The sequence below is a fragment of the Mobula birostris genome, chromosome 24 (genome assembly GCF_030028105.1).
Source record: "Mobula birostris isolate sMobBir1 chromosome 24, sMobBir1.hap1, whole genome shotgun sequence".
In the NCBI taxonomy this organism is placed as follows: Eukaryota; Metazoa; Chordata; class Chondrichthyes; order Myliobatiformes; family Myliobatidae; genus Mobula; species Mobula birostris.
The window spans coordinates 50,269,144-50,296,270 of record NC_092393.1 but is presented as its reverse complement, the minus strand read 5'-3'; the positions used below and the strand labels follow the sequence as shown (position 1 = coordinate 50,296,270).

General features: G+C 40.9%; 2 protein-coding genes across 4 annotated transcripts in view; one reads left to right on the top strand and one right to left on the bottom strand.

Moving 5' to 3' along the window:
• The window catches only part of LOC140187363 (CDP-diacylglycerol--glycerol-3-phosphate 3-phosphatidyltransferase, mitochondrial), a 51,630-nt gene extending 30,056 nt beyond the window's left edge, over nt 1-21,574 (top strand). For 2 of the 3 annotated variants that reach the window (XM_072242614.1, XM_072242616.1), the window contains 3 exons: nt 4,530-5,057; nt 16,241-16,389; nt 21,452-21,574. In XM_072242614.1, the coding sequence (XP_072098715.1) occupies nt 4,530-5,057; nt 16,241-16,389; nt 21,452-21,571 (797 nt within the window). In that variant the 3' untranslated portion in view covers nt 21,572-21,574. The remainder of the gene's footprint in view (nt 1-4,529; nt 5,058-16,240; nt 16,390-21,451) is intronic. The other variant, XM_072242615.1, reaches the window with a different exon arrangement.
• Nucleotides 21,575-22,946: 1,372 nt separating this feature from the next.
• LOC140187361 (dynein axonemal heavy chain 17-like) overlaps nt 22,947-27,127 on the bottom strand; it is a 37,044-nt gene continuing 32,863 nt past the window's right edge. Inside the window, exons 14-16 of the mRNA XM_072242613.1 lie at nt 26,308-26,451; nt 24,007-24,232; nt 22,947-23,700 (exon numbers count right to left, since the gene is read on the bottom strand). Of these exons, the coding sequence (XP_072098714.1) occupies nt 23,453-23,700; nt 24,007-24,232; nt 26,308-26,451 (618 nt within the window). The 3' untranslated portion in view covers nt 22,947-23,452. The remainder of the gene's footprint in view (nt 23,701-24,006; nt 24,233-26,307; nt 26,452-27,127) is intronic.

The window sequence follows — 27,127 nt, the reverse complement described above, 5'->3', positions numbered from 1 at the left end:
CTCTGTCCGAACGATTCGACCTCCTTCTCGGTCGCCAAAAGCAGGCAAGACCGGGGATTTTGAGGCCTACCCTCCGAAAGATTCCCGACCACACAGTAATGACAGCAGCGAATGGGCGCTTCAGAAATTTCTCCAGATGTTCCCCTGTGCTTTCACGTCCATTCTCCATCAAATCAGAATTGTCCACGGCCCCTATTTAACAGATACAATATCATTTTTCACCGGAGGGCTGCGCATACGCAGGCGCGTCGCCATCTTCTCCCACTTCTCAGCTCTTCAATAAGATTATGATCCCTTGGTTTCCCTAATCAATATTTTTTTTCTCAATTTCATTTTTTTGGATATTCAGAATGTAACTGAGTCTCCACAGTTCTAAAGATTCACCAAACTTTTTCTCCTCATTGAAGTCCTGAATGGCAATGCCTCTACTTCCCCATTTTGAGACTGTGACATTAGTTTGAGCTACCTCAGCCAGGGTAAGCCTCTGTCTCTAATCTGTTGTGCACAATAAGAATCTTGTATGTTTGAAGATTAGGTTACCTTCAAAACTCAGGAGTACAGGCCTAGTCATACTATTCTCTTTAATATGACAGAGACGCCTTCCAGGAACTATTTGAGTGAAGTTTCTTTGCACTTTCTCTGTTGTACATTGTTCTTTCGGCTGGGAGACCAGACCAGTACAGGGTATTTTTGGTGGTGTCTCACCAGTGCTCTGTGTAATTATAGTATGACATCTTAACTCTTGTACTCAAACCTTACAGTGAAGACCAGCAACCGTTAACAAGTGGTCTGCTGGAGGAACTCAGCAACTCGAGCAGCATCTGTGAGAGAAAGGGGCTTTTTTTCTGCCTTATGAAATATACACTCAGTAGCTACTTTATTAGATACCTCCTTGTCCTGTTAAGGTGGCCACTGAGTGCATGTTTGTGGTCTTCTGTGTTGGTAGCGCGTCCACTTCAAGGTTTGAAGTGCTGTGTGTTCACAGATGCTCCTCTGCACACCACTGTTGTAAGACGTGGTTACTTGAATTAACGTTGCCTTCCTGTCAGCTTGAATCAGTCTGGCCATTCTCCTCTGACCTCTCTCATTAACAAGGCGACTGCCACTCACTGGGTGTTTTTATGTTTTTGCACCATCCTCTGTAAACTCTAGACACTACTGTGCATGAAAATCCCGGTAGTTTCTGAGATACTCAAATCGCCCTATTTGGGACCAACAATCATTCCATGGTCAAAGTCACTTAGATCATATTTCTGTGGCCACTGAGTGTATGTTTGTTAAATATATTAACTCTTTGATTGTTTGCCAGTTTTATTTACAGTCAATACAGTTTCCTGAAGAAAGATGGCCATACCTGCTTCATAGCTTTCCCTCTTTAGAGCCTGGTTTTGTCTGAATTTCAAAGTTCAAAGTAAATTTTATTATCAAACCACATATATGTCACCATATACAACCCTGAGATTCATTTTCCTGTGGGCATACTCAGCAAAGCCATGGAATAGTAACTATAATGGGATCAGTGAAAGATCAATCAGAGTGCAGAAGACAACAAACTATGCAAATGCAAATATAAATAAATAGCAGTAAGTAATGAGAACATGAGATAAAGAGTCCTTAAAGTGAGATCATTGATTGTAGGAACATTTCAATATAGGCACCTTTATATAAAATACTATTCATTGTGATTAGTCTGTACAGGACTTCAAGCTGCCAGATTATCAATTAACTCTTTCTTATTACACACTACTGGATATAAAATGCCTGCTGCCTCATTGGTTTCTCATCTAGAAAACAGTTAATTTTGGTTTGCCCAAATTATGTGTGGCTTTAAGTCCCCATAATTACTGTATTCCCGCTTTCATAACATTCCTCTAATTTTTTTTTATCCTGCCCTGCATTATCGCTACTTGGACACACACATCATTATCTTCCCCTGGTCTTTCTTAGCTTCACCCAGGCTGATACTACTTGATTCTTGGAGCTAACGTCCTTTCTTTCTACTTTTGTTATCCGATCTTTCATCATTAGGGCTACGCTTCCTCCAAAATGTTTTTGGAATGAGGGAGGATGAGAGACGATTTGATGGAGGTGTATAAGATTATAAGAGGCATAGATGGAGTGAGCAGCTAGCATCTTTTTCCTCGAGTAGCAATGGCTAGTGCCAGAGGACACCTTTGTAAGGTGGATGGAGGAAAATTTAGGGGAGATATAAGGTGTTTTTATTTTTACAGAATGGTAAATGCCTGGAATGAACTGCCTGGAGTGGTGGCGATAGATTAGGGACACTTAAAAGACCCTAAGGCACATGGATGAGAGCAAAATGAAGGGTTGTGGTCTATCGGAGGGAAGGGGAAGATTGATTGTTGAGTAGGTTAAAAGGTCGACAGCATCGTGGGTTAAAGGGCTTGTACTGTGCTGTGGTGTTCTACGTTCTAAGTTAAGTAGACTGGAATATTCAACCTTTGTCACTTCAAAGTAAATTTATTATCAAACGCGTAATGTCACAGTATACAACCCTGAGATTCATTTTCTTGTGGGCATACCAAGCAACATAGAATCAATGAAAGACCGCACCCAACAGGACGGACAATCTTTGCATGAAAGACCACAAACCCTGCAAATTCAAAAGGGGAAAATTAAGCAGTAAATATCGAGAACATGAGATGAAGAGGCGTTGAAAGTGAGTCCATAGGTTGTGGGTACAGTTCAGTGATGGGGCAACTGAAGCTAAATGAAGTTATCCCTTTTGGTTCAAGAGCCTGATGGTTGAGGGGCAATAACTGTTCCTGTATCTGTTGTCGTTAGTCTTGAGGCTCCTGTACCAACTTCCTGATGGCAGCGAAAATAGAGCATGACCAGGGTGATGTCTGAGGCTTTTTGTTCATACCTACGTACTTCTGTTTGTGCCTTAGCTTTATATAACTTGTTACAAGGGGTAATGTATCAGCAGGGATAGAAGATCGTTACCTAACGGAATCAGGATAATTTCTGGTTGACATGCCATAATTAGTAGGTTGCTGCAGGGACCAGTGCTGAATTCTATCCAAAGTCGCTGGTAGCAAGAAGATAGAGAGGAGTGACGGGGCACAGTGTGCAAAGATATATAAATAGGTGAAGTGAACCATCTCGTGTTTGGTGGGTGAGGCACAAGGTGGGATATTTGTGGTTGTCCACTGTACAAGGAAGATTAGAAAAGTAGAAAGATGGTAAGTGGAAGCGGAGAGATGTCAAGATGCTTGCTGCCAGGCACAGGTCTGAACGGACATGTGCACAGAACACAGCAGCGTAGTGGTTAGTACAACACTGTATGTTCTCTGTTCCTTCTATGCTATTACAGCTCAACGTCGGAGTTCAGAGTACAATCCCAGTGTTCTTTGTATGCCCTTCCCTTGGAGTGTCTGAGTTTTCTGTGGGCCTCCCCATTTCCTCCCACAGTCCAAAGCTGTACTGGGTAGGTTAACTGGTCATTGTAAATTGACCGGGAGCTAGATAAGGGTTAAATCGGGGTTGTCGGGGGTTGCTGGGCGACATAGCTCGAAGGGCCTATTCCATGCTGTACTTCTTTTAAAAAAAAATAAAATAAATAACACAGTGTTAGCGTGCCAGTTGCAGCAGTCAGATAGGTGAAGAAATAGACTGTTGGCCTTTATTGCAAAGGTAACAGAGAACGAATGTAGGAAAATCTTGCTACAGCAATGCAGATTGGCAGGACCTTGGATTATTGTACATAACTTTTATGAGAGTAATGTACATACATCGAAGATGGGGAAGGTTCATTGCTGGGATCAGGTGGTTGTCTGATAAGAAAAGGTTAGACAGGTTCATAAGGTTTAGAAGATCAAGATTTAATGTTATCGAAGATTCTGAGGAGATTGTAGGGTATATGCTGACAGGCTGTTTCTTCCTGTGGGATAATTAGACCTTAGAATTTCAGAATAAGTGAATCAAATCACAAACAAAAGAAAATCTGCAGATGTTGGAAATCCAAGTAACACACACAAAGTGCTAGAGGAACTCATCAGGCCAGGCAGCATCAATGGAAAAGACTATAGTTGACCTTTCGGACTGAGACCCTTCATCACTGACACGTCAACTGTACTCTTTTCTGTAGATGCTGCCTGACCTGCTGAGTTCCTCCAGTAGTCTGTGTGGTTCAGGATAAGTGCATTGCCCTTTCAAAATAGAGATGAGGGCAAAAATTCAGGTCCGAAGTTTGTGTGTAAAGCTGTGCTGGATGAATCACTGAATATATTCAAGATTAAAGTAGGTGTATTCTTGTTTGTTGGTTAGTCAATGATAATGGGGAAACGAGCAGCAAAGTAGAGCTGAGGCCAAAAAAAGATCAGCTATTATGTTGAATAGCAGAACAAGCTTGAGTGACTGAAAGGCTTACTCCTTTTACTTGTGTTCTCTGAAATTCTGATAGAACAATTTATATTTAACCTTTAATCAGATTATTTTAATTTTTGTATGACTGTGCTGGACATCCAGCAAGAACACTTGAGTTGACTGTTGAAATTATTTTTCAGGCAGTCGAAGAGATTTTTGTGCGGCAGCGCACGAGAGGATCATGGCTGTGGTGAATGAGGCAAGACACAAGCAACAACGTGCAACCCACCTAACAGGCTTGGCTGAAGGTCCTTCTGAAGATGAGTTGGTCCTGACTTACGATGCGGATGGATCTCCACGACAGACGGACACTTGGATTTACCCCATAATACAAATGAAGCCCTTTGGAATTAGAATAGACGAGCAAGTGACTGAAGCCTTGATAACTGAAGCTGAAGAGGATTCTACAATATACTTGACTTCAGGGTATTTCAACCTTACTCAAAACTACATGGATCTAATCTTGGGGACCTGTGCAGATTACCGGATATTGTTAGCCTCACCAGAAGTGAACGGTTTCTTTGGCGCAAAGGGTGTAGCAGGAGCTATTCCTTCTGCTTATGTTTACATTGCCAGACAATTTTACAACAGGCTGTGTCAGAGTGGACTGCAAGATAGAATAATGTTACATGAGTACTTCCGAAAAGGGTGGACTTTCCATGCAAAAGGTTGGTGGTGATATACCTTCTAAATTCCAGTAGTGATTGAAACGTTGGATTTATAAACAACTATTTTCAAAGCACTAGGTTTTCCTCAATTGTGTAGGATTGGTCCAATCTGTGTCTCTCTATGACACGAGGCATTTCCTTGTCGTAGGGTTTGGGGGCTTGTGTGCCTCAATGACCTGGAGAGCTGCATTGGCTAGAGTCATAACCGTGTGCTTTCACTCTTGGTAGGGTCACCCATGCCAATCTGGTCAAAAGGTAAACCCAGAGTAAGAGTGGTCCACCTGTCCTTCAGGTTCGGGGGGTTCAGCTCAGGGCTCACAACCCTGACAGGTCAAAACAAAAATTGTCACGGAAACAGTAATGAAGAATCCTTCTATATCTGTGGGTGACAGTATGAATGGACAGAGATGGAGGACCTTCATTTCTGCCCCAAAATGCCAGTGGCATAATGGGCAAACTGCTGCTACGTGAGGTATTCCTGATTTTCTTTTGGTTAGTGAACTGCTCGTTTTTTAAATAGAGAAGAGAAAAAAATCCCAATTGTGTGGTTGCCTTGAGATTTTTTGCTGGGACTTCATGCATTTGGCAGCACATTCACTTATAGATTAGCAGACGTGGGTTCAAACTCCATTTAAGCTTGTGATAAAGGTTGGCAGCATAGATGCTGGCTAATGAATACTCTTGCCTCTGAGGCAGAAGTAATGGGTTCATGTCTCATTTCAGAGAGCTGAGATGTTGACAGAAATGTCATTTTAATAATGATACCTATCAGAATGTATTTTCAGGTAGTTACCAAGGTCAAGTCCCCCTTCTGTGGGGTGGATCTAAATATCCCTGTCTTGTTGGTGGAAGGAGGGGAGTTCTTGATGTGCTGACTAACAGTTATCTCCTGCAGAAGTACATAAGTACATCATCTGGCTGTTCAGGTTCATTTATTTATCAAAGGTACATCGAAACATTCAGTGAAATGTGCCATTTTGTGTAAACTACCAACACAACCTCAGGATGTGCTGGGGACAGCCCACAGGTGTCACCACACATTCTGGTTTCAACATAGCATGCCCACGATGTTCAGCAGAACACAACAAGAAAGGGCAGTGCATGTGTGTGCACGTACACACACACAAACACACCTCCAGTCCCCTCCTCTCCCCTCCAGCGGACTTGTTCATTCATAGACATTGGACCTTGAATTTCCCCGGCAGACTTAGGGCTCTGGCCTTCAAGTTCAAGTTTAATTGTCATTCAGCCATACATGAATATAGTCAAACGGAACTGTTATTGTGGGCCCAAAGTGCGAAACACATCACCAACTAAGTTCACTGTAAATTTTAGTATCAGAGTACAAACATGTCACCAGATGCAACCCTGAGTTTCTTTTTCCTGTGAATGTACTCAGCAAATCTATAGAATAGTTGCTGTAAACAGGATCAATGAAAGATCAACCATAGTGCAGAAGACAGCAAACTGCAAATGCAAATATAAGTAAATGGCAATAAAGAAATGAGAGCATGAAATAATAAGGTAAAGAGTCCTTAAAGTGAGATCATTTGTTGTGAGAACATCCCAATAGATGAGTGTCGTTATCCCCTTTTGTTTAAGAATCTGGTGGTGTGAATGCTGAGCCACTTGTACATTCTATCCGATGGCAGCAACGAGAAGAGAGCATGGCCTGGATGGTGAGGATCTTTGATGATGGATGCTGCTTTCCCATGACAGCGTTTCGTATAGATGTGCTCAATGGTTGGGAGGGCTTTACCCATGTTCTTAGCCCCAGAGCCATAGGTGTAAAGTGAGTAGAGCAGGGGGCTAAGCACACAGTCTTGTGGTGCACCTGTGCTGATGGAGATTGTGATGCACGTAGCCACATAGCTCATTTAAGATGTCAGTAACATACGGTCACACAAAAAAAAATAGTCCGAGACTCTGAGTCTATGAATGTTGCAGCAGTCTGCGGTTGAACACAATACGACTTGTCCTCTGTCGAGCTAACACTAGGGGGGCAGCACCCACTCCAGCTTGGATGCCGTGCCACACCACACTACCCCAGGCACGTTGGGGGAACACAGACTCCAATACCTCCTTCCTGGTCCGCTGTAAACAGGCAACTCCATGGACCTCGACTTCGGACTTCCAATTGGACTTCGAACTTCCATTTGACCTTCGGGCTTCCATTTTTAGTATCGACACAGGACTTGCTGATGACAGCAAATTGGGACCCTGGATAATGACCCCAAACTCCAGGCCTTGAACGCCGCAGTATCCATTGACCGGGACCCTGAACACTTGGCTTCAAACTGCAGTATTGCCAACTTGCAGACTTAGAATTGGTTACCTATTGATATTGATGCTGTTTGTATATTTTCTGTGCACAACATGGTTCTTCAGAAACTAATCAAGGTGAAACCATAAGACAGAGGAGCAGAATTAGGCCATTCAGCCCATTGAGTCCACTCCACCATTTCATCATGACTGATCCCTGATCCTGTACACCTGCCCTCTCACCGTATCCCTTGATGCCTCAACCAATCTGGAATCTATCAACTTCTGCTTTAAATGTACCCACGGACTTGGCCTCCACTGCAGTTTGTGACAGAACATTCCACAGATTCACCACTGTTTGATTAAAAAAAGTTCCTCCTTCTGTTCGAAAAGGTCACCTCAATTTTGAGACTGTGCCCTTTAGATCTGGTTATCCCCACCACAGGAAACATCCTCTCCACATCCACCCTATTTACTCCTTTCAACATTCAGTAGATTTCAATAAGATCCCCCTGTATTCTTCTAAATTCCAGTAAGTACAGGCCCAAAGCTGCCAAATGCTCCTCATATGTTTACCCCTTCATTCTTGGAATATCCTTGTGAACCTTCTCTGGATTTTTCTAAGATATGGGGCCCAAAGCTGTTGATAATATTCCAAGTGCACCCTTTGTGGCATTTTTCCTCAAAAGTAATTGTTTATACAGTCAGCAGCCACAGGATTGTAACCTGGTGTGGTTTTGTGCTGCTGCAGCCCACCCACTTCAAGGTTTGACGTGTGTTCAGAGATGCTCCTGCATGCCACTGACATAATGCATGGTTATTTGAGTTACTGTTGCCTTCCTGTCAGCTTGAATGAGGTTGGCCATTTTCCTCTGACCTCTCTCATTAACAAGGAGTTTTTGCCCACAGAACTGCTGCTCACTGGATGTTTTTTGTTTGTTTTTCACACCATTCTCTGTAAACTCTGGAGACTGTTGTGCATGAAAATCCCAGGAGATCAGCAGTTTCTGAGATACTCAAACCACCCCGTCTGGCACCAACAATCATTTCACAGTCAAAGTCACTTAGATCACATTTCTTCCTCATTCTGATGTTTGCGCTGAACAACAACTGACTGTCGTGACCGTGTCTATGTGTTTATTTGCATTAGTGAGCGGGTGTACAGGTATTTTTGTTTTGGCGCGTGGCCAAGTGGTTAAGGCGTCGGTCTAGTGATCTGAAGGTCGCTAGTTTGAGCCTCAGCTGAGGCAGCGTGTTGTGTCCTTGAGCAAGGCACTTAACCATACATTGCTCTGCGACGACACTGGTGCCAAGCTGTATCGTCCCTAGTGCCCTTCCCTTGGACAACATCGGTGTCATGGAGAGGGGGGACTTGCAGCATGGGCAACTGCCGGTCTTCCATACAACCTTGTCCAGGCCTGCGCCCTGGAAACCTTCCAAGGCACAAATCCATGGTCTCACGAGACTAACGGATGCCTATATATAGACAGGTATTTTGAATAGTGAGTGTACATTGTGTGACTAAGTTGATTTTGGAAGGCCAGAATTCATATAGTGCACTTTGAAAACAACTCCATGAATCCGTGTAATTGAATGTAATTGCAGAATTTTTTTTGCAGTAGGGAATTACGTTCCAGTAAAATTTTGTGTAGCCTCGTATGACCTTGTTTCATTTGCCAGCTGAGCAGCATGTTATAAGGCTACATGGTAAAACTTAGTGACCGGGCTGATGTCGGTTGGTCATTGTTCTCCAGAATCAGACTCTTGTGGGAGAAATCAGTAACTGAAATCTAGAGTAACACAAAATGCTGAAGGAGCTCAAATTGTCAGGCTGCATCTACTGAGAGAAATAGCGTCGACATTTTGGGCTGAGGCATTTCGTCAGTACTGCATTTTGTGTGTGTCACTTTGGATTTCCAGCATCTGCAGAATCCCTTGTGTTTGTGTAACTGAATCACAAGAATACACAGGCAATGAGAGTCTCTGTGTTTAGTTGATGAAGCAGACAGTTCATTGTATTTGTGGCTTACTGACTGAGAACATATTTTTAGATATCTTTACAACTGGTCCAAACCTGGTGGTTGGCAGGGGTTTACAAGAATTTAATATCTACTCACTTACAAAATTCGGTAGAAGCTAAAACTGTTGTGTTTGGAGAAAGAAGGGGCTATTAATGAAATATCTAGCAGATGAGAATATGGATGGACAGTGTTTAGGGACATTGTGGAACTGGAGCGAGAGGGCCTGAAACTGAAACTTAGATAATCGGGCAAATTAGTCAATATCTGAAGCAACAGTTCTTCAAATTGGCCATAATTTTGAGTTGGATGGTTAGGGATGGAAGAAAAAAAACTCTTCGCTCTGACTTTGTTAATCAGCTTAGAGGTAAAACTCATGGCGTTGTTCCCACTTTTCCACCCTGTTCATATCCCCTCCCCTATCATATAACCAACATTAGGGCACTTTATTCTTAGGAACTTGGAGTTAATCTGATCAATTATTCTTGTTACGCTGCTCCCCCACACCACCACCATCCCTATTTCCCCCGTTATTGCAACACACTGAAGATACGTAAAGCCACGGTCTACAATGCTGTTTGAATTGGAAACACATCCTGGAATTCATGCTCATTTAATTCTATATCTGCACTTTAACCTCTATCTGTTTATCATTGTTGTCTTGGTGTATGTCATGGCACAGCAAATTCTTAATGCAGTAGATTCTGGTTAATTGGGATCAGTGCATTTTGGTCCCAATTAACTGATGTGTCATGGAAATATTTAAAAAGTTATAAAACAGAGTGACAAATTAGAACAATACCAGTACTACTACAGTAAAGGCGTGTGTTAGTTCCTAATAATTGTCGACAGAGGAATTCATCCAGTGTATGCTGCCATGTTCTTTTGATTGGCTGTAAATGAACAAAATCCGTGCAATGGTTTTGATGATTGCATCCTCCAAATTTTCATTTTAATTGTAACATTCCAGATGATTGATATCGTCATATTCTTTGTAGTTCCTACCTTGCTGAAATTGTAAAATCACTTCATGTTCACCCCTGGCCATTCTTGGCATGTCCAAGCCTGAATGCTTGGAACTGCAGTAAGCAAAACAGTTCTGAATTGTCTTACTGTTTATTACTCACCAACTATCAGTGACAAAAATCACTGCTTTTTGAACACAACACACGCAGCTGATGTTGATTTAAAACTTTTTGATCTAAGCACTGTAGTGTAATGGCCATGGGAGTGCCCACGGCTGTTGCTAGTTAGGAACTGTTCGGCCATGGTCTCCTGGCCAAATCAAGTGCCATAGTGTTGCAAATAAATGAAGAGAATCCTGGCTATTCTCTCAATTAGTTTTCATTCTTTAAGAGTTGTTCCTTGTAAGTGACTGCCCTGATTAAACGATGGCCCAATTGACCGGAATCCACTGTACATGTAAATGGAAATGGTCAATAAAGTTGATCCTTGAAATCATTATACTTGGGACTCCTGCTCAATACTCTAGCAGCTCAGCTGCTCTGAGATTGTGTGCTCTTTTATTGCTTGTTTTTCTATGTATGAGGTCTTTGGCTTCTTGGCTTATGTAGCATCAAAGGTAGCCATTGATTTTTGACAGAAGTGCTTGTTCCCCGATGATTTTGAATAAATATCAGCTGCAGTAAGATTAGCCCTGTTACACCATAGGCGTGTTTTCTGAATTAAATTTTTGGGTCCAGTCTTTGCTGACAAGATTCAGATACAACTATATTGAAAAGTCAACAATATTTCTCCCAAGTGAGGATGGTACTTGGAAGGGTATCCTTCAGCTAATAATGTTCCCAAGTGTTTGCTATCATAGTGTCAGAGTACTACAGTGCAGAAACAGGCCCTTTGGCCCATCTACTCCATGTTGTACTTCCTCATCCCACACCTGAACCATAGCCCTCCATACCCGTCCTATTCATGTAATTATCCAAACTTCTTTCAATGTTGTAATTGACCCCGCATCCACCACTTCCTGTAGCAGCACGTTCCATATTCTCACCATCCTCTGAGTGAAGAGGTTCTCCTTAAATATTTCATGTTTTACCCTTAACCCAATACCTTCAGTTGAAGTCTCAGCCAATCTCACTGCAATCTCCTCCGCCAGTATATCATGGCTGACTTATCCCTCTCAGTCCATTCTCCTGCCTTATCCATATAAGCTTTAACACCCTGATTAACCAAAAACCTATTAACCTCTGCTTTAAAAATACTCAATGACCTTGCATCCACAGCCATTGTGGCAACAAATTCCACAGGTATACCACATTCTGGTTGAAGAAATTCCTCCTAAATGGATGTCCCTCTATTCTAAGGCTGTGCTCTCTGGTCCTTGGCTCATCCAACATAGGAAACATCCTCTCCACATCCACTGTGTTCTAGGCCTTTCAATATTCGATAGGTTTCAATACGTTAACGCTTTCATTCCCAGAGTCATTCTCATGAAACCCATGTGGACCCTTTCCAATGTCAGAACATCTTTTAAATAAAGGATCCAAACTGCTCACAATACTCCCATGTGAAGTCTGACCAACACCCTTTAAAGCCTCAACATTACATCCTTGCTTTTATATTCTAGTCCTCTTGAAATGAAAGCTAACATTGCATTTGCCTTCCTTGCCACTGACTGAACCTGAAAGCTAACCTTCAGGGAATCCTGTACGAGGACCCCCAAGTACCTTTGCACCTCTGTTTTTCTTTGATTTTTTTCCCCATTTAGAAAATAGTCTATGCCTTTATTCCTCGTACAAAAGGGCATGATCATACACTTCCCTACACTGTATTCCATCTGCCTTTTCTTTGCCCATTGTCTCAATCTGTCCAAGTCCTTCTGCAGACTCTCTGCTACTTCAATACTACCTTCCCTTCCATCTCTCTGTATACCGTCTGCAAACTTGGCCACAAAGCCATCAATTCTGTCGTTCAAGTTGTTGACATACTGTATAATGTGGGAAAAAAGTGGTCCCAACACCAAACCCTGTAGAACACTACTCGTCACCGGCAACCCAACCAGAATTCTGACTATTTGCCTCCTGCCAATCAACCAATGCTTTATCCATGCTAGTATCTTTCCTGTAATAGCCATGATTATCTTGTCAAGTAGCCTCACATGCTAGACCTTGTAAGAGGCCTTCTGAAAATCCAAGTAAACAACACCCACTGACTTTCCTTTGTCTATCCTGCCTGTTACTTCTCAAAGAATTTCACCAGATTTGTCAGATTTCCCCTTAAGGGATCCATGCTGACTTGGACTATTTTATCATGTGCCTCTGAGTACCCCCAAACCTCAGCCTTAGTAATGGACTCAAACATCTTCCCAACTACTGACATCAGGCTTACTGGTGTACACTTTCTTTTCTTCTGCCCTCTTCCCTTCTTAAAGAGTGGAGTGACATTTGCAGTTTTCCACCCCTCTGGAACCATTCCAGAATCTAGTGATTCTTGAAAGATTGTTACTAATGTCTCAACAATTTCTCTGGCCACCTCTTTCAGAACCCTGAAATCTGTCACAAAAACACATCCTCTTTAGAGGTAGTACACTAGTGTAGTGGTGAGCATAATGCCATTACAGCGTCAGTAATCCAGGTTCTGTACCTCTGGGTGCTCTGGTTTCCTCCCATGTTCAAAAAATGTACGCGTGTAATTGGGCGGCATGGGCTTGTGGGCCTGGTAGGTCTGTTACAATGCTGTATCTAATAAATAAATATAACGCCCCAGGTGTGTGTCTGAGAAGGAATTGCTGTGACTCATGTTCCACTCCAGACTTGCAGTGATATGGTGACTCCTAATTGTGTTCTGAGAAAGTTAGGGAAATAACTTTGAAATGAAATAATGCTGAAATAATTGATGGATGTCTGCGCATTGCATAAATGATTTTAAAACCAGTGTCCTTTATTGGAAACACAAGAGATCTGACAGATGTTAAAAATCCAGAACCAGACACACAAATGTCAGGGAACTCAGCAGGTCAGGCAGCATCTATGGCGAGGGACTAAACGGTCAACATTTCAGTCCGAGACCCTTCATTAAGACACAATAATTTATCCTTTACCAGTTGCACAACTGCAAAGCAATCACTACTTTGAAATTGTAATGAAATAATGTCACTATGGGTTATCTTGTAACGATACCCTTACAGCTTAACCCCAAGAAATAGTCTCTGCTGTAATCGGTAACATTGTGTACAGTGGTCGGTGTAGTCGGTAGCATTGTGAACAGAGTATCGGTGCAGTCGGTAACATTGTGAACAGAGTGTTGGTGTAGTTGGTAACATTGTGTACAGCGGTCGGTGTGGTCAGTAACATTGCGAACACAGTATTAGTGTAGCTGGCTAGGATTTTAAGTGGAAGAGGTGCAGTCGACGTTTCAGGCCGAGACCCTTCGTCAGGACTAACTGAAGGAAGACTCTTCCTTCAGTTAGTCCTGATGAAGGGTCTCGGCCTGAAACGTCGACTGCACCTCTTCCTAGAGATGCTGCCTGGCCTGCTGCATTCACCAGCAACTTTGATGTGTGTTGCTTGAATTTCCAGCATCTGCAGAATTCCTGTTGTTTAGGATTTTAAATGGAGTATTGGTGTAGTCAATTCGATTGTAAACAGGGTATTAATGTGCCAAGGCTGTTCTTGCTGTATCAGACATATTTGGCTTCATCATTCCTTTTCCACCCTCACTACAACTTGAAACTAACTTATTTCTGTTCTGTTGTAGTTTTGAACTTGCTTGCTTTGGGTGCCGGCTGGTGGTGCAATGACATCGGCGCCGGACCCGGGAGCGGAGGTTCCCGGGTTCGAAACTAGCCGGGTCCGCTCCTGAGTACACTTTCCATCCGTGCCGGGTTGAGAGTCGAGATCATAATTCGACCTCATAAAATAAAGGAAAAATACTGCAAAAATATCTGTGTGAGGAGTGGCGCGCTACAGTCTCTCACTCAGCACCTTGTAAAAGCCATAAAAAAGACATCATCACGGACACGCAGACACACACGCACAGACTCGCACGCATGCAGGCACATGCCAAAAAGAAAAGAACTTCCTTGCTCTGTTAAAATGTCTTGGATCTGAAATAATAACTCTGTTTCTCTTTCTACAGATGCTCTCTGACTTGCTAACATTTGCAACAACTTTTTTCTGGAAATATTTTGGATTTTCTATTTTCATGTAATTTTTAAAAATCTTTTGATATTTATCGTTTTATGTTCAGGAATGCAAGTTCTTCTGCATTTTCTATCTTGCCATATCGTGCATTCAGAAGCTTTATTTGAAGGAGCAGTGTGGTTCTGTTCTGAACTCTACATTAGCAGAGGAAGCCATCTTGAATGTTTTGTAATATTTGTATTAGCACAGTATAAACTTTAACAAATCCAGCCTTAACAGAGTGTTTGTGTTTAACCATAAACCTCATTTTGTTGATGTTTCATAAATGGAATGCTTTTCAGTTTGCGTGAGAGAACGTGAATGGTCTGAACCGAATGGTTTCTGGTGTGAATTCTGAGAAGTGCAGTTGGCTTCCTGTAGGGTTTTTTCCCAATGAACCTAATTTTTCTTTAGAATGATTTGTTATATAAAATGCTTACAAGCCAGCATTTATTCAATCTGTGTGCCTTATGCTGTGTTTAAAAAGAAGTACAATGAGCTGGCAAATTATCTGTGTGTCATGTTTATTTAGTTTTAATTGAAATTGTTTAGGTGTTGTTTTGAGTGGTAAGTTTGTCCAGGAAGTTAGTGTTTCCATTACAGTAAATCTATTTTTCTCTACGAGTACTACTTTTAAAATGAAATATTAGTGTTTACAAGTTAAATGACCTTACCATGGATATCATTCTCCAACTTCTGTGAATTTTGGTCAGAACAAACTAGAGTGCTTGTTATTACTTGTCTCAGTAATTCATGAGTGCTATTTCCAGGCCTCCTGTCTCAAGCTCAAACTAGATCACTCAGTCATGTCGTCGTTCTTTTGAAGAACAGCAGTGTTAGGTAAGGGATCAAGATACTTCAGCCACAAACCTTGGCATCCTTATTAGAACACTTGCACATTGGTACCATTTAACTAAAGCCTGTTACATACCATTCTGGAAGGTTAAGGAGAAGTACAGTTTCTTCCTGCACTTCAATCTCCTCTCAGTATGTTCTGCAGCCAAGTATCAATTTCCCTCATGGTCTTACAGTCATTAGCTGAAGATAAACATGCAGATAAGTGGTTGCTATCAATATGGTAAGAAGGCGGCTTAATTCCATTCCAAATGAATGGCTACAAGTACTATCCTATATTGCCCATGTACTAACCATAATGATTCCATCGTCCTTTGCAAGATGGGTATCATAGGCACTAACTTCCCAGTACCTGCACTTAGGAAAATCACCACAGACATGTCTAACATTACACAGGCCACTCTGAACAACAGTGGCCAACATCCATACTGAGGGCCCAGGACAGATATCCCAACAAAGGGAATTCTGGGATGGATCCATTGCTGGGTCCAGTATCCCCTCGCTGGCTCTACAGCCCAAGTCCCTGGTTTCAACCTCTCTGGAAGATATTCCATATCAAAACCCATAAAAGCAAGAATATTGTGACCTGGTCCACAGTGTGGATTTTAGATGATCCGATATATGATTATGACCATTGAATCTTCAACGTTGGAATACATCACATGTTGCTGATTAAGATCTGTTGTAAGAATCCCCTTGTTTCTCTTGCCATCTGTAGAACTCATTGTCTGGATACTCAAACTGGCAATCCATGTCGCAAAAGAAAGCCAATACAGTTCAGATTAAAATTATAGAGCCTTGCATGTAATGTTGTTGGCTGCAATGCATCATAGCAGAAATGAAAAGTACAATAGTTGCCCCTCATCTAAGCTGAAGCATTGTTCATTGTTATCACTCTTTTACATAGGTCTTTGGTATTACTTGTCAGGAAGCAAGTGGCCTTGTCTAACTTTGATTGGCTCTCCCAACTTTGGGTACAGATCGGTACACAGAGACTTGGAGGCTCAGTTAGCAATTGTGACAGAAAATTGCAAGTTACAACAGCAGTTACATCAGGTTAGTAATGGATTTAAGTGTTTTATTTATTTTATATTATGTGCTCAGAACAAAACATTTACTTTCTACGTAGAGGATGCTCTTTATTTTTTGCTCTTGATAATATCTAAGACAGTTGTACTGAGATTAAAGGTTTCCCCCAACTTGAAAACTGAATGAAAATGAAAATGTACAATAAGAACAAAATTTTCAAAATTCTCAGCAGATCAGGTAGGAAAGGTGTATTCTGCTCTGTTAACACATATCAGTCTCTCATTCATCAGGCTCTAAAATGACTGTCTCTGTTAATTATAACAGGCTGAATCTTACTAATGCTTAGAAGTGAGCTGAGTTAGAAGTTGGTCAGTGGTGCCTCATGAACATAGTTATGAGGATGCACATCCTTGCTTTCCTTCTCTGAAACAAAACCGATAGGATTGTTCCCATGCACATAAGTAGTTAGGAATAGAGGGTTAATCATAAGATGGCAGCTTGCCAGTGAACATACTGGAACAACATCTTCATGAATTCTACTCCCTCCCCCCCCCCCCCAGTGTGTTTTTGCATATCCTTCAAATGCTAATCTGATTGCTCATACACTTTGACTCACTTGCCTACAACAACCATTTGTGGAAAAGTAAGTCATTCCTCCACATTATATTCTGCACTTGGAGTAATCCTTAAAGCTCTGCTTCTAACATCAGCTGTAACAATTTTACACCAGGCTATAAATTAGCAGATCATTAGGAACAACAGGATTTTAATGTCTAGAGGTGTGTGAGGTTTAGAGTTTGTGCAGGGTAAGTCTACAGAAATTGACACTAGTTGGTTGGGAAGCTGGCTGCAACTTACTGATGTCTGCACCTCATTCCATGTTACCAGAGACATCATTGGCACAGAAGAGGTACTGGTCTTAAACTTATTATAGCTCATTTCGGGCTATGCTAGCATGATGTTTCCGATAAAGGGGTGGACCCGCTACTTTCTCAGGTCACCTGATAAATGCCACTGAAATCGAGGTGAAAACGTAACATTAACTGAGGATCAAGACTTTTCAAGGAAATGTGTCTGTAAATCTCAGCATCTCTCCTCTTGACATTCTTTTTGAAAAGATTTGTTCAGAACACCTCTGAACATTTTAAAAGGTAGAGATGCCAGAAAATGCTGGAAATACTCAGCAGGTCAGGCTGCATCTGTGGGAAGAGAAACAGAGTCAACTTTTCAGGTCAGAAATGAAAAGGAGACAGAAGCAGCGTCTAAAGCTGCAAGGAGGGTGGGGTGGAGGAGCAGGCTGTCTTTGATAAGTTAAAAGCAGAGTGAGCATGGTGATAAGCTATAACACATGCACAATGCTGGAGGAACTCAGCAGGTCGCAGGTCAGGAAGCATCTGTGGAAAGGAATTGGCATTTTGGGTTAAAACTCTTCATCTGGACTGAAAAAGGCTGGGGGGAAGGTGGTTGGGGAGAGGGCTAGTGTAAAATGGTGGAGGGAATTGTGGGTCCAGAATTGGCTTGCCCACAGAAGGAAAAGAGTGGTTGTAGACGAGTCATATTCTGCATGGAGGTTGGTGACCAGTGGTTTGTCTCAGGGATCAGTTCTGGGACCCCTTCTCTTCGTGATTTTTATAAATGACCTGGATGAGGAAGTGGAGGGATGGGTTAATAAATTTGCTGATGACAGAAAGGTTGGGGGGGTTGTGGATAGTGTGGAGGGCTGTCAGAGGTTACAGCTGGACATCGATAGGATCCAAAACTGGGCTGAGAAGTGGCAGATGGATTTCGTCCCAGATAAGCGTGAGGTGGGTCATTTTGGTAGGTCGCTTATGACGGCAGAATATAATTTTAATGGTAGGACTCTTGGCAGTGTGGAGGATCAGAGGGATCTTGCAGTCCAAGTCCATAGGACGCTCAAAGCTGCTGCGCAGGTGGACTCGGTGGTTAAGAAGGCATACAGTGCATCAATCGTGGGATTGAGTTCAAGAGCCGAGAGGTCATATTGCAGCTATATTGGACCTTGGTCAGACCCCACTTGGAGTACTGTGCTCAGTTCTGGTCACCTCACTACAGGAAGGATGTGGAAACTATAGAAAGGGTGCAGAGGAGACTTACAAGGATGTTGCTTGGATTGGGGAGCATGCCTTATGAGAATAGGTTGAGTGAATTCGGCCTTTTCTCCTTGGAAGGACGGAGGATGAGAAGTGATCTGATAGAGGTGTATAAGATGATGTGAGGCATTGATCGTGTGGATAGTCAGAGGCTTTTTCCCAGGGCTGAAAAGGCTAACATGAGAGGGCACAGTTTTATGGTGCTTGGACGTAGGTACAGAGGAGATGTCAGGGGTAAGTTTTTTTACGCACAGTGCTGAGTGTTTGGAATGTACTGCTAGTGACAGTGGTGGAGGCAGATACAATAGGGTCTTTTAAGAGATTCCTGGATAGGTACATGGAGCTTAGAAAAATAGAGGGCTATGGTACCCCTAGGTATTTTCTAAAGTAAGTATATGTTTGGCACAGCATTGTCAGCCGAAGGCCTGTATTGTGCTGTAGGTTTTCTATGTTTCTATGAATCAACATCTCAGACCTAGAACCTTTACTCTTTATTCTTTTCTATGGATGCTGCATGACCTGTTGAGCTCCTCCAGCATCTTGTGTGTGTTAGTCAGGATTTCTAGCATCTGTAGAATATCTTGTGTCTGTAAACAATGTTATCTGGTCAGTGAGTGAATGGGAGCAATTGGAGAGCAAGATTGTGGACTAATGAATGTGGGAGTTGTGAAGTACAGAGCTGGAAGCAAAAACCAGAGGAAGAAGGAGGAAAACAAAAGAAGCTGAGCAAATATAACAGATGAACTGCTAATGTAGTGCACTGCATTTCAGTGTTCACATTGTGGTCTCTATGCTGGAGAAACCATCTTTGTATTGGTGATGGCTTTGCAAGACATCGGTATTCATTTCACCCAGTGACCCTGAGCTTCTCACTGCTTTCCACTTTAATTCCCCCATCCCACTCTGACCTCCTGTACCATCATAGTGAGACCCAAGGCATGCTTGAGGAACTGCCCTTCAGTTGCAGCTTTCTGGACTGGATATTGAATTCTACAACCTAAGATAAGTTGATTTCTTGGTCTTTATCAGTCATCCATCTATAATTTCAGCTCATCTTGTTTTCTTTCCTTTTTTCCTTCTGTGGGAATGGAGGTCATGCCCGCAATTTCTCTGCCTGGGAAAGTCATGGGCAACACTTTACAAACAGCAAACAAAGCTAACCGTTTATTAAGTACACTGTTTCTGAACTACGGTCTCTGCAACTCATAGCTTCAACTCCCTTTGGGAGTTCTGCTTTTGAACCGTATGTACGACCTGGCATTTTGTGGTATCCTGAAGGATTCAGTGGACTGGACTCTTGAGAATGCAGGTATGGCTGCAGCGGCCATTGCTGGAGCAGATTTGGGGCTGGATTGAAGTGGGAGAGCCCAGGCCCGAAAGTGACAAATGAATTGATGTTCAACCGTTCCTGGAATGGACTTGGGGCTGGATTGAAGTGGTGGAGCCCAGACCCGAGAGTGAAAAACAAACCAATATTTGGCCAGTTTATGTGCCAAGTCAGATTAAAAAGATCAAGACATCCAGGTTGAGGGCAAAGGATGGACCAGTGTTTAGCTCACCACTCCGAGAGGTTTACTCACCTGAGTGCTAAACGGATTCTGCAGCTGTGGCCTGCAGCCACCGGCATTCATCTTGCCACTGAACTGGCTCCGTGGCTATGTCCTGCAGCAGTGGGGCTCCTGAGTTGCTTCACTCGCCTCAGCGCTGACTGGCTCCATGGCTGTGGATTTACTTTCGGGGACTCTGCAGTTTATGTTGTGTGTGTTATTTCTTTACTTTTTTATTGTTTGCAGTTTGTTCTTTTTTTTCTGCACATTGGTGCTTGATGGCCTTCGTTGTGTGGGTTTTTTAATGGGCTGTGTTTCAAGAAGCCAAATTTCAAGGTTGTATATAGTATAAATATTTTGATAATAAATGTACTTTGAATCTGAAGCAACAATCGGTGCGCTGGAGGAACTCAGTGGGTTGAGCAACAACAGAGTGTGTTGGGGGGGGGTGTGAGTTGGGAATTGTCAATGTTTCAGGAGAATGCCGCATCAGGACTAAGTTCTACAATCTCTAGTCTAGCTTCTTGTCTCCATGTTCTCTTTCCAAGCGCTCCTTTTCATTCATTACCCACATTAGTTTGTTTACAACTTAACCCCAGGGTCATCTTGGTTTTATTTTATCGTGCAGTTTTACAAACTTCTTTGTTTACTTTCAGTTCTGACAAAGGACCTCCAACTTGAAATGTTACCTATGTTTCATTTCCCATAGTTATGTGACCTGAGTATTGGCAGCATTTTCTGTTTTTGTTATAAAATTGGGGATTGAATCCAGAAGGCTATAGAAAACTGAGGTGAAACATGAGGTTTTGTTTTCAGAAATGCATTGGGTCTCATTGTAAGAGGGAGGGTACAGGCAGATTGGAGTGGGAATGGGACTGAGAACACTGGATGTAAATAAGGTAGGAAGAGCTTCCACTTGGAGATTTTCCATGATGGTGTTTCTGAGAATGACTGTACCCATCTTATTGCTGTTATGCTTATAAAGCATCCGTGATATTTGCATTTACACATTTACTACATCTTTAATGTAGTAAAACACTCCAGAATTCCTTAGTCATGAATATGGAGAATGTTTTAATCAAACTGAATAAATATCTGCTTGAAGGCATAAATTTTAAGAAGGATCATGAATGGAGTGGGAGCTGGAAAGTCACAGGGAAAGAATTAGACATTTTAAATGTGAGGACAAGGATTTGAAAATTTAAAGTCTGAAAAGAAATGGAAGCTTTTAAGGTTGGAAGTGATGCTCAAGCATACCTATGTAGGATGAATTAAAAAAAATTTGAATATTTCTTATGTTGACTTTGTTCTATAACTTGGAGTCCTCTGAATCTTTACTTTGGTTGGAAGAAAACATGATTTCATGTAGATAATTTATTGTGTTATTTGATGTGGGTTTCATAATTAAAAACTTGCACTTATATTTTCCAGGAACAGAAGAATTTATACCATTTATCAAGTGAAGTTTTGGCTTCTACATTTGACCAACCAAATAGACATGTGAAACTCTGGGTGAAACTAGTAACACCATTAATAAAGCACTTTTTCTAGAAACTAGTGAAGGATATGTCTATTGTAAGTTTATTATACTTCAACTTCCAATTCTATATCTTTATCAGTAAAACTGTTTGAATAATGATAGTTGAAAATTTAAAGCTGCAGCTAAACTCCCAACTTTTCATCAATGCAGCCTTAAGATTCCATGATTGATTTTACTCTGATGTAATTTTATGCAAGGGATGTGCTTTAGAGGGGGCAGAGTAGAAACCTGATCTTGGTCATGTGTACCCCATCCGTTATTTATTTATATACACACATTCTTTCTCTCTCTCTCCTTTTTCTCCCTCTGTCCCTCTCACTATACCCCTTGCCCTTCCTCTGGGTTCCCCCCACCTTTTCTTTCTCCCTGGGCCTCCTGTCCCATGATCCTCTCATATCCCTTTTGCCAATCAACTGTCCAGCTCTTGGCTCCATCTCTCCCCCTCCCACTTTCAAATCTCTTACTAGCTCTTCTTTCAGTTAGTCCTGACGAAGGGTCTCGGCCCGAAACGTCGACTGTACCTCTTCCTAGAGAGGCTGCCTGGCCTGCTGCGTTCACCAGCAACTTTGATATGTGTTGCTTGGTCATGTGTTCTAATTTCTACTCCAGAATTTCTTTACCTTAAAGATTATAAAGGTACCTTAATTTTATGTCGTATTGAATGTAGCTGACTACATTTTCTAACAGTTGTATTTTGGGAGACAGGCTGCTGCAAGACCTACCTGGCTTGCCTGTAGGAACATTGTCCAGGATTTTATTAATTGGTCAAAATCCTTTTTGTTTTTGATGGCTGGGTGGTCACAAAAAGGTTGAATTTGTTTCTTGGTGCATTTGAATTTGACTGAACACCAAAAATGGGAATTCTTGGCTTGGAAGTTCTTTCTTACTGTGCTGCATTAGCCTGATAAAGAACGAACGGAATTTTTGTTCTGACCCTAGATTTCTTGCAGATGCAGTATTTAATTGTTATACTGTATAACTTGGACCAGTGTTTTCAAGAATGGCAGTTTTCATAAATCTTTCAACTGTCAGAAGTAGACACAAGATGAATAACTTGATTTTTAAAAATTTGCTTTCCTACCAAAGTGGTATATTTTGAATTGTTATTCAAAATGTTAGGTGAAAAAATAATTACAATGATCTGTGGAGGGTGGGTGACTCTAGTAAGCTAGCATTTATTCCCTAAATCTAATTGCTCTGAAGAGTAGTTGAAATGCTTTGCTGATTTACTGTAGTTTATTTTAAATTCTTTCAACCATTGAGTATTAATAATTCCCAATTTAGGGCATCTTTTCCATTTACTTGCTAAATTTCTTAGTTTGTACCTTATCATGCACAAGGCCAAATGATCTGAAACTGCACAATAGCTATTTGTTATGAGTTTTAATGTCCACACATCTTTATTTATTCCCAACATTGCTATTTTTGGAAAAAGAAATTAGAAGGATTAGGAATTTTCTTCTGTTTTCAATATAAGGTAGAGCCTTGCAAGCGTTCTGAGTTGCTGATATTTAGAAGTGGTATACAATTTCTATAGGTATGTGACCCTGCCTGCTATGGTTTCCAGTCCTCTGTACAATATGAAGACTATTCTTGGTGTATATATAAGTCTTTAGAAGAATTTCATGCTTACATTTTGAATTCTGATGAAATTGTGACGTGCAGAACTTTAATGTTGCAACAAAATTACAGGCCTCCAAACCTCCAGAGCTCCTCAAGTAGCTTTTGTTTGTGTATTGTTTCTGCACAGATAAAATCAAATTAACATGCCAGTTAATTATTAATTTTAGTCAATTACTATTTATTGAAATAAATGGTTGAAGTAGATAGCTTTTTAAAATCTATTGCCATAAATGATAAACAAGCTCAATAAAAAGTAGTTCCGTCACTCTTTAAGCTTGTAGTAAAACTGCAACACCTGCAAGGATCCATTTAGCTCGTTTCTCTTTTGTTTTCAGATTAAAAGTCCAGACATAAGTCGGACCTCGGGTACGGGTTTTATACACTGGGCATTCGTAAATGTTTTTTGTATCTTGACGATCCACTGGAATGGCTTTGATAAAAACAACTGGCATCGATGGTGTAAGTTCCTTCAGTCGTGCATCAGCAAGGGCTCCACTGTTCTTATCCCAACGGGCACCTTTCAACATATAAAATATTAGTAGTAATATGAATGAAAATCTTTTACTGTAAACGTATTTTATAGCAAGTAAAAAAATAATGAAAACTGCTTTCTGTGTTGGAATGTCTCTAAGAATATTTGTCAGTGATATGTTATTTTACGATCTTGCTAAGTTGGTAAAAGCTAAAGATCTATGAAAGCTTGTCGAATAATTTTCTTCTAAATTTGTTATACCATTGGTGGTTCACAGTGCATTCAGTGAGCTATTCAAGAATGTGTCCACCTACACTTATTAAAAAATTATTGATTGTACAAATGCCTAACCTTCCATGTACAGCCCATGGATATAAGCTCCTTCTCTGGGTGCACTTGTCATGTCTTCTTTGTTTTTCTTTGTAACTTCCACTGCTAGACACATTTTGTCCAATGGCCATTCATTTTTTCTAGCCATGGATTGCATTATAGCTGTGAGGAAGGACTGAGGATTGAATAAACCACCAAGCCACACTGCATTTGGCAGAGTAAAATCTGTGCTCCATACTTCCAAATCCTAGAAATAAACAATTTAATGAGAAAGTTTCAATAAAATATTTTTCTGCAAGCATTTTAGAACTAGTTTGATAAGATGCCAGAATATATTTATGGGATAATTCACTAAAACAAAACATACAGTGGCATACAAAAGTTTGGGCACCCCGGTCAAAATTTTCGTTACTATGAATAGCTGAGTGAGTTGAAGATTAACTGATTTCCAAAAGGCATAAAGTTAAAGATGACACATTTCTTTGATATTAAAACTTTTTTATTTTCATCTTTTACAATTTCAAAATAACGGAAAAGGGCCCAAAACAAAAGTTTGGGCACCCTGCATGGCAGTACTTAGTTACACCCCCTTTGGCATGGATCACAGCTTGTAAACGCTTTTTGTAGCTAGCTAAGAGTCTTGCAATTCTTGTTTGGGGGATTTTCGCCCACTTTTCCTTGTGAAAGGCTTCTAGTTCTGTGAGATTCTTGGGCCATCTTGCGTGCACTGCTCTTTTGAGGTCTATCCACAGATTCTCGATGATGTTTAGGGGACTGTGAGGGCCATGGCAAAACCTTCAGCTCGCATCTCTTGAGGTAATCCATTGTGGATTTTGAAGTGTGTTTAGGTTCATTATCCTATCGTAGAAGCCATCCTCTCTTCATCTTTGGCTTTTTTTTTATAGACGGTGTGATGTTTGCTTCCAGAATTTGCTAGTATTTAATTGAATTCATTCTCCCCTCTACCAGTAAATGTTCCCCATGCCACTGGCTGCAACACAAGCCCAAAGTATGATCGATCCACCCTCATGTTTAACAGTTGGAGAGGGGTTCTTTTCATGAAATTCTGCACCCTTTTTTCTCCAAACATACCTTTGCTCATTGCGGCCTAAAAGTTCTATTTTAACTTCATCAGTCCACAGGACTTGTTTCCAAAATGCATCAGGCTTGTTTAGATGTTCCTTTGAACCTTTTGAATAGAACTGAAGGTTTTGCCATGGCCCTCACAGTCCCCTGACCTTAAACATCATCGAGAATCTGTGGATAGACCTCAAAAGAGCAGTGCACGCAAGACAGCCCAAGAATCTCACAGAACTAGAAGCCGTTTGCAAGTAAGAATGGGCGAAAATCCCCCAAACAAGAATTGAAATACTCTTACCTGGCTACAGAAAGCGTTTACAAGCTGTGATACTCTCCAAAGGGGGTGTTACTAAGTACTGACCATGCAGGGTGCCCAAACTTTTGCTTCAGGTCCTTTTCCTTTTTTGTTATTTTGAAACTGTAAAAGATGGAAATAATAAAGGTTTCTTGCTTAAAATATTAAAGAAATGTGTCATCTTTAACTTTATGCCTTTTGGAAATCAGTTCATCTTTTACTTGCTTAGCGCTTTACAGTAACAAATTTTGACCAGGGGTGCCCAAACTTTTGCATGCAACTGTATCTTTGATTGCCCAGTGCTTCAGGATCTTAATTCTAATCTTCTTTCATTATTAGTAACATCAGTGTTTTGTATAAATTGATAAAATTAATTCCCATTTTAAAGGATTTACATCACCCACATCAGTGGTAAGAGCCAAATGAAGAGCTGAGATTGTAATTGTGTCTTGGATAGGTCTGGTAGGACTAGGGCTTGACTAAGAGCAGACATAAAATAATGTTGAGATTTATTTTTAGATGAGATCTGGATTTACTAATATTGATGGGATGAAAAACACTTTTATTTGATGAGTTTTGACTACCTGGAAAAATGGAGGGGCAATCTTTGCCCGAATGTTCTTTTTTCTCTCTTTAGAGGTAAGCTTATCTTTAAGATCAAACGGCCAAATACTTGGAGTAACCCAGGAATTGCCAGTTACATTAAATAATAGAAACATAAGTTGCTTTCCATATTTAATGACGTATATTAACAATACTGGTATAATTGAATAACAGATCAGACCTAGAAATACCTTAGCAGTATCTGTTTTTAAAAGCACTGGTGTTGCATCTAGTTTAGGAATGGTGTTAATAAAGGAAACAGTCAAGCACTGGATATTATCCGTCCTTTAGTTCTTTATCATTAGCACTTTTCAATCAGGTATTCAGTTAACTTATTGTCTCACCCTGCTACGAAGAAGGAGATCAGTAAACCATGCAGCCAAGTTCAGAAGTGATGGGTATGCAAGATTTGCCCACGTTTCTGGGACCGTGTCAAAGAATAAGGAATTTGAAATATTTTCCATATCAGCTGTGATAGTCAGTTCACCCTGAAAAACAACACAGATGCAAAAATGTGTTGTTTTAATAACTGGAATTCATATTTGTGGTATTTCCTAATCTATGTATTTATTTATATATTAAAACTTTAATAAGTGAAATCTGGTCTATGGTGCATCAAATTAAAATAAGACTTCACTTGGGCTAATGACAAACTATCACTTACAACTCTGTCTTGACCCAACAGTTATGCTATTTATTTTCCCAAATCATGACCTCCAGAATCATCTGCAGAACTAGACAATCATTGTAGTAGAGAAATTTTTGTTATTCTCAATTTATGAACCTTTTATTCATTCTTGATTTAATTATGATCCGTCTAGATGGCCTGCAAAACAAAAGCTTTTCATTGTATCTTGGTACATGTGACAATAAAACCAATACCTGTACCAGCACAATTCTTTGAAGATGATCAGACAGCAGAAATTGCTGCTTGGCTGTAATTTTAAGCCTAGACTATTATTTGACTGTCACCATAGTTGTCCAAGCAATAGGTATTTGAGTAATTAAAGACCTAATTCTTACAGGAACCAATGGAGTAGGCAGATGTCTCTTAACTTTGAAACTTCAAAATGAAGGATAGTAATAGGTACGTATTTCATAATTATGGATGAAAACAATCTTTTGATCCATCTCAGACTATTTAACTATTACTTTGTTTACTCC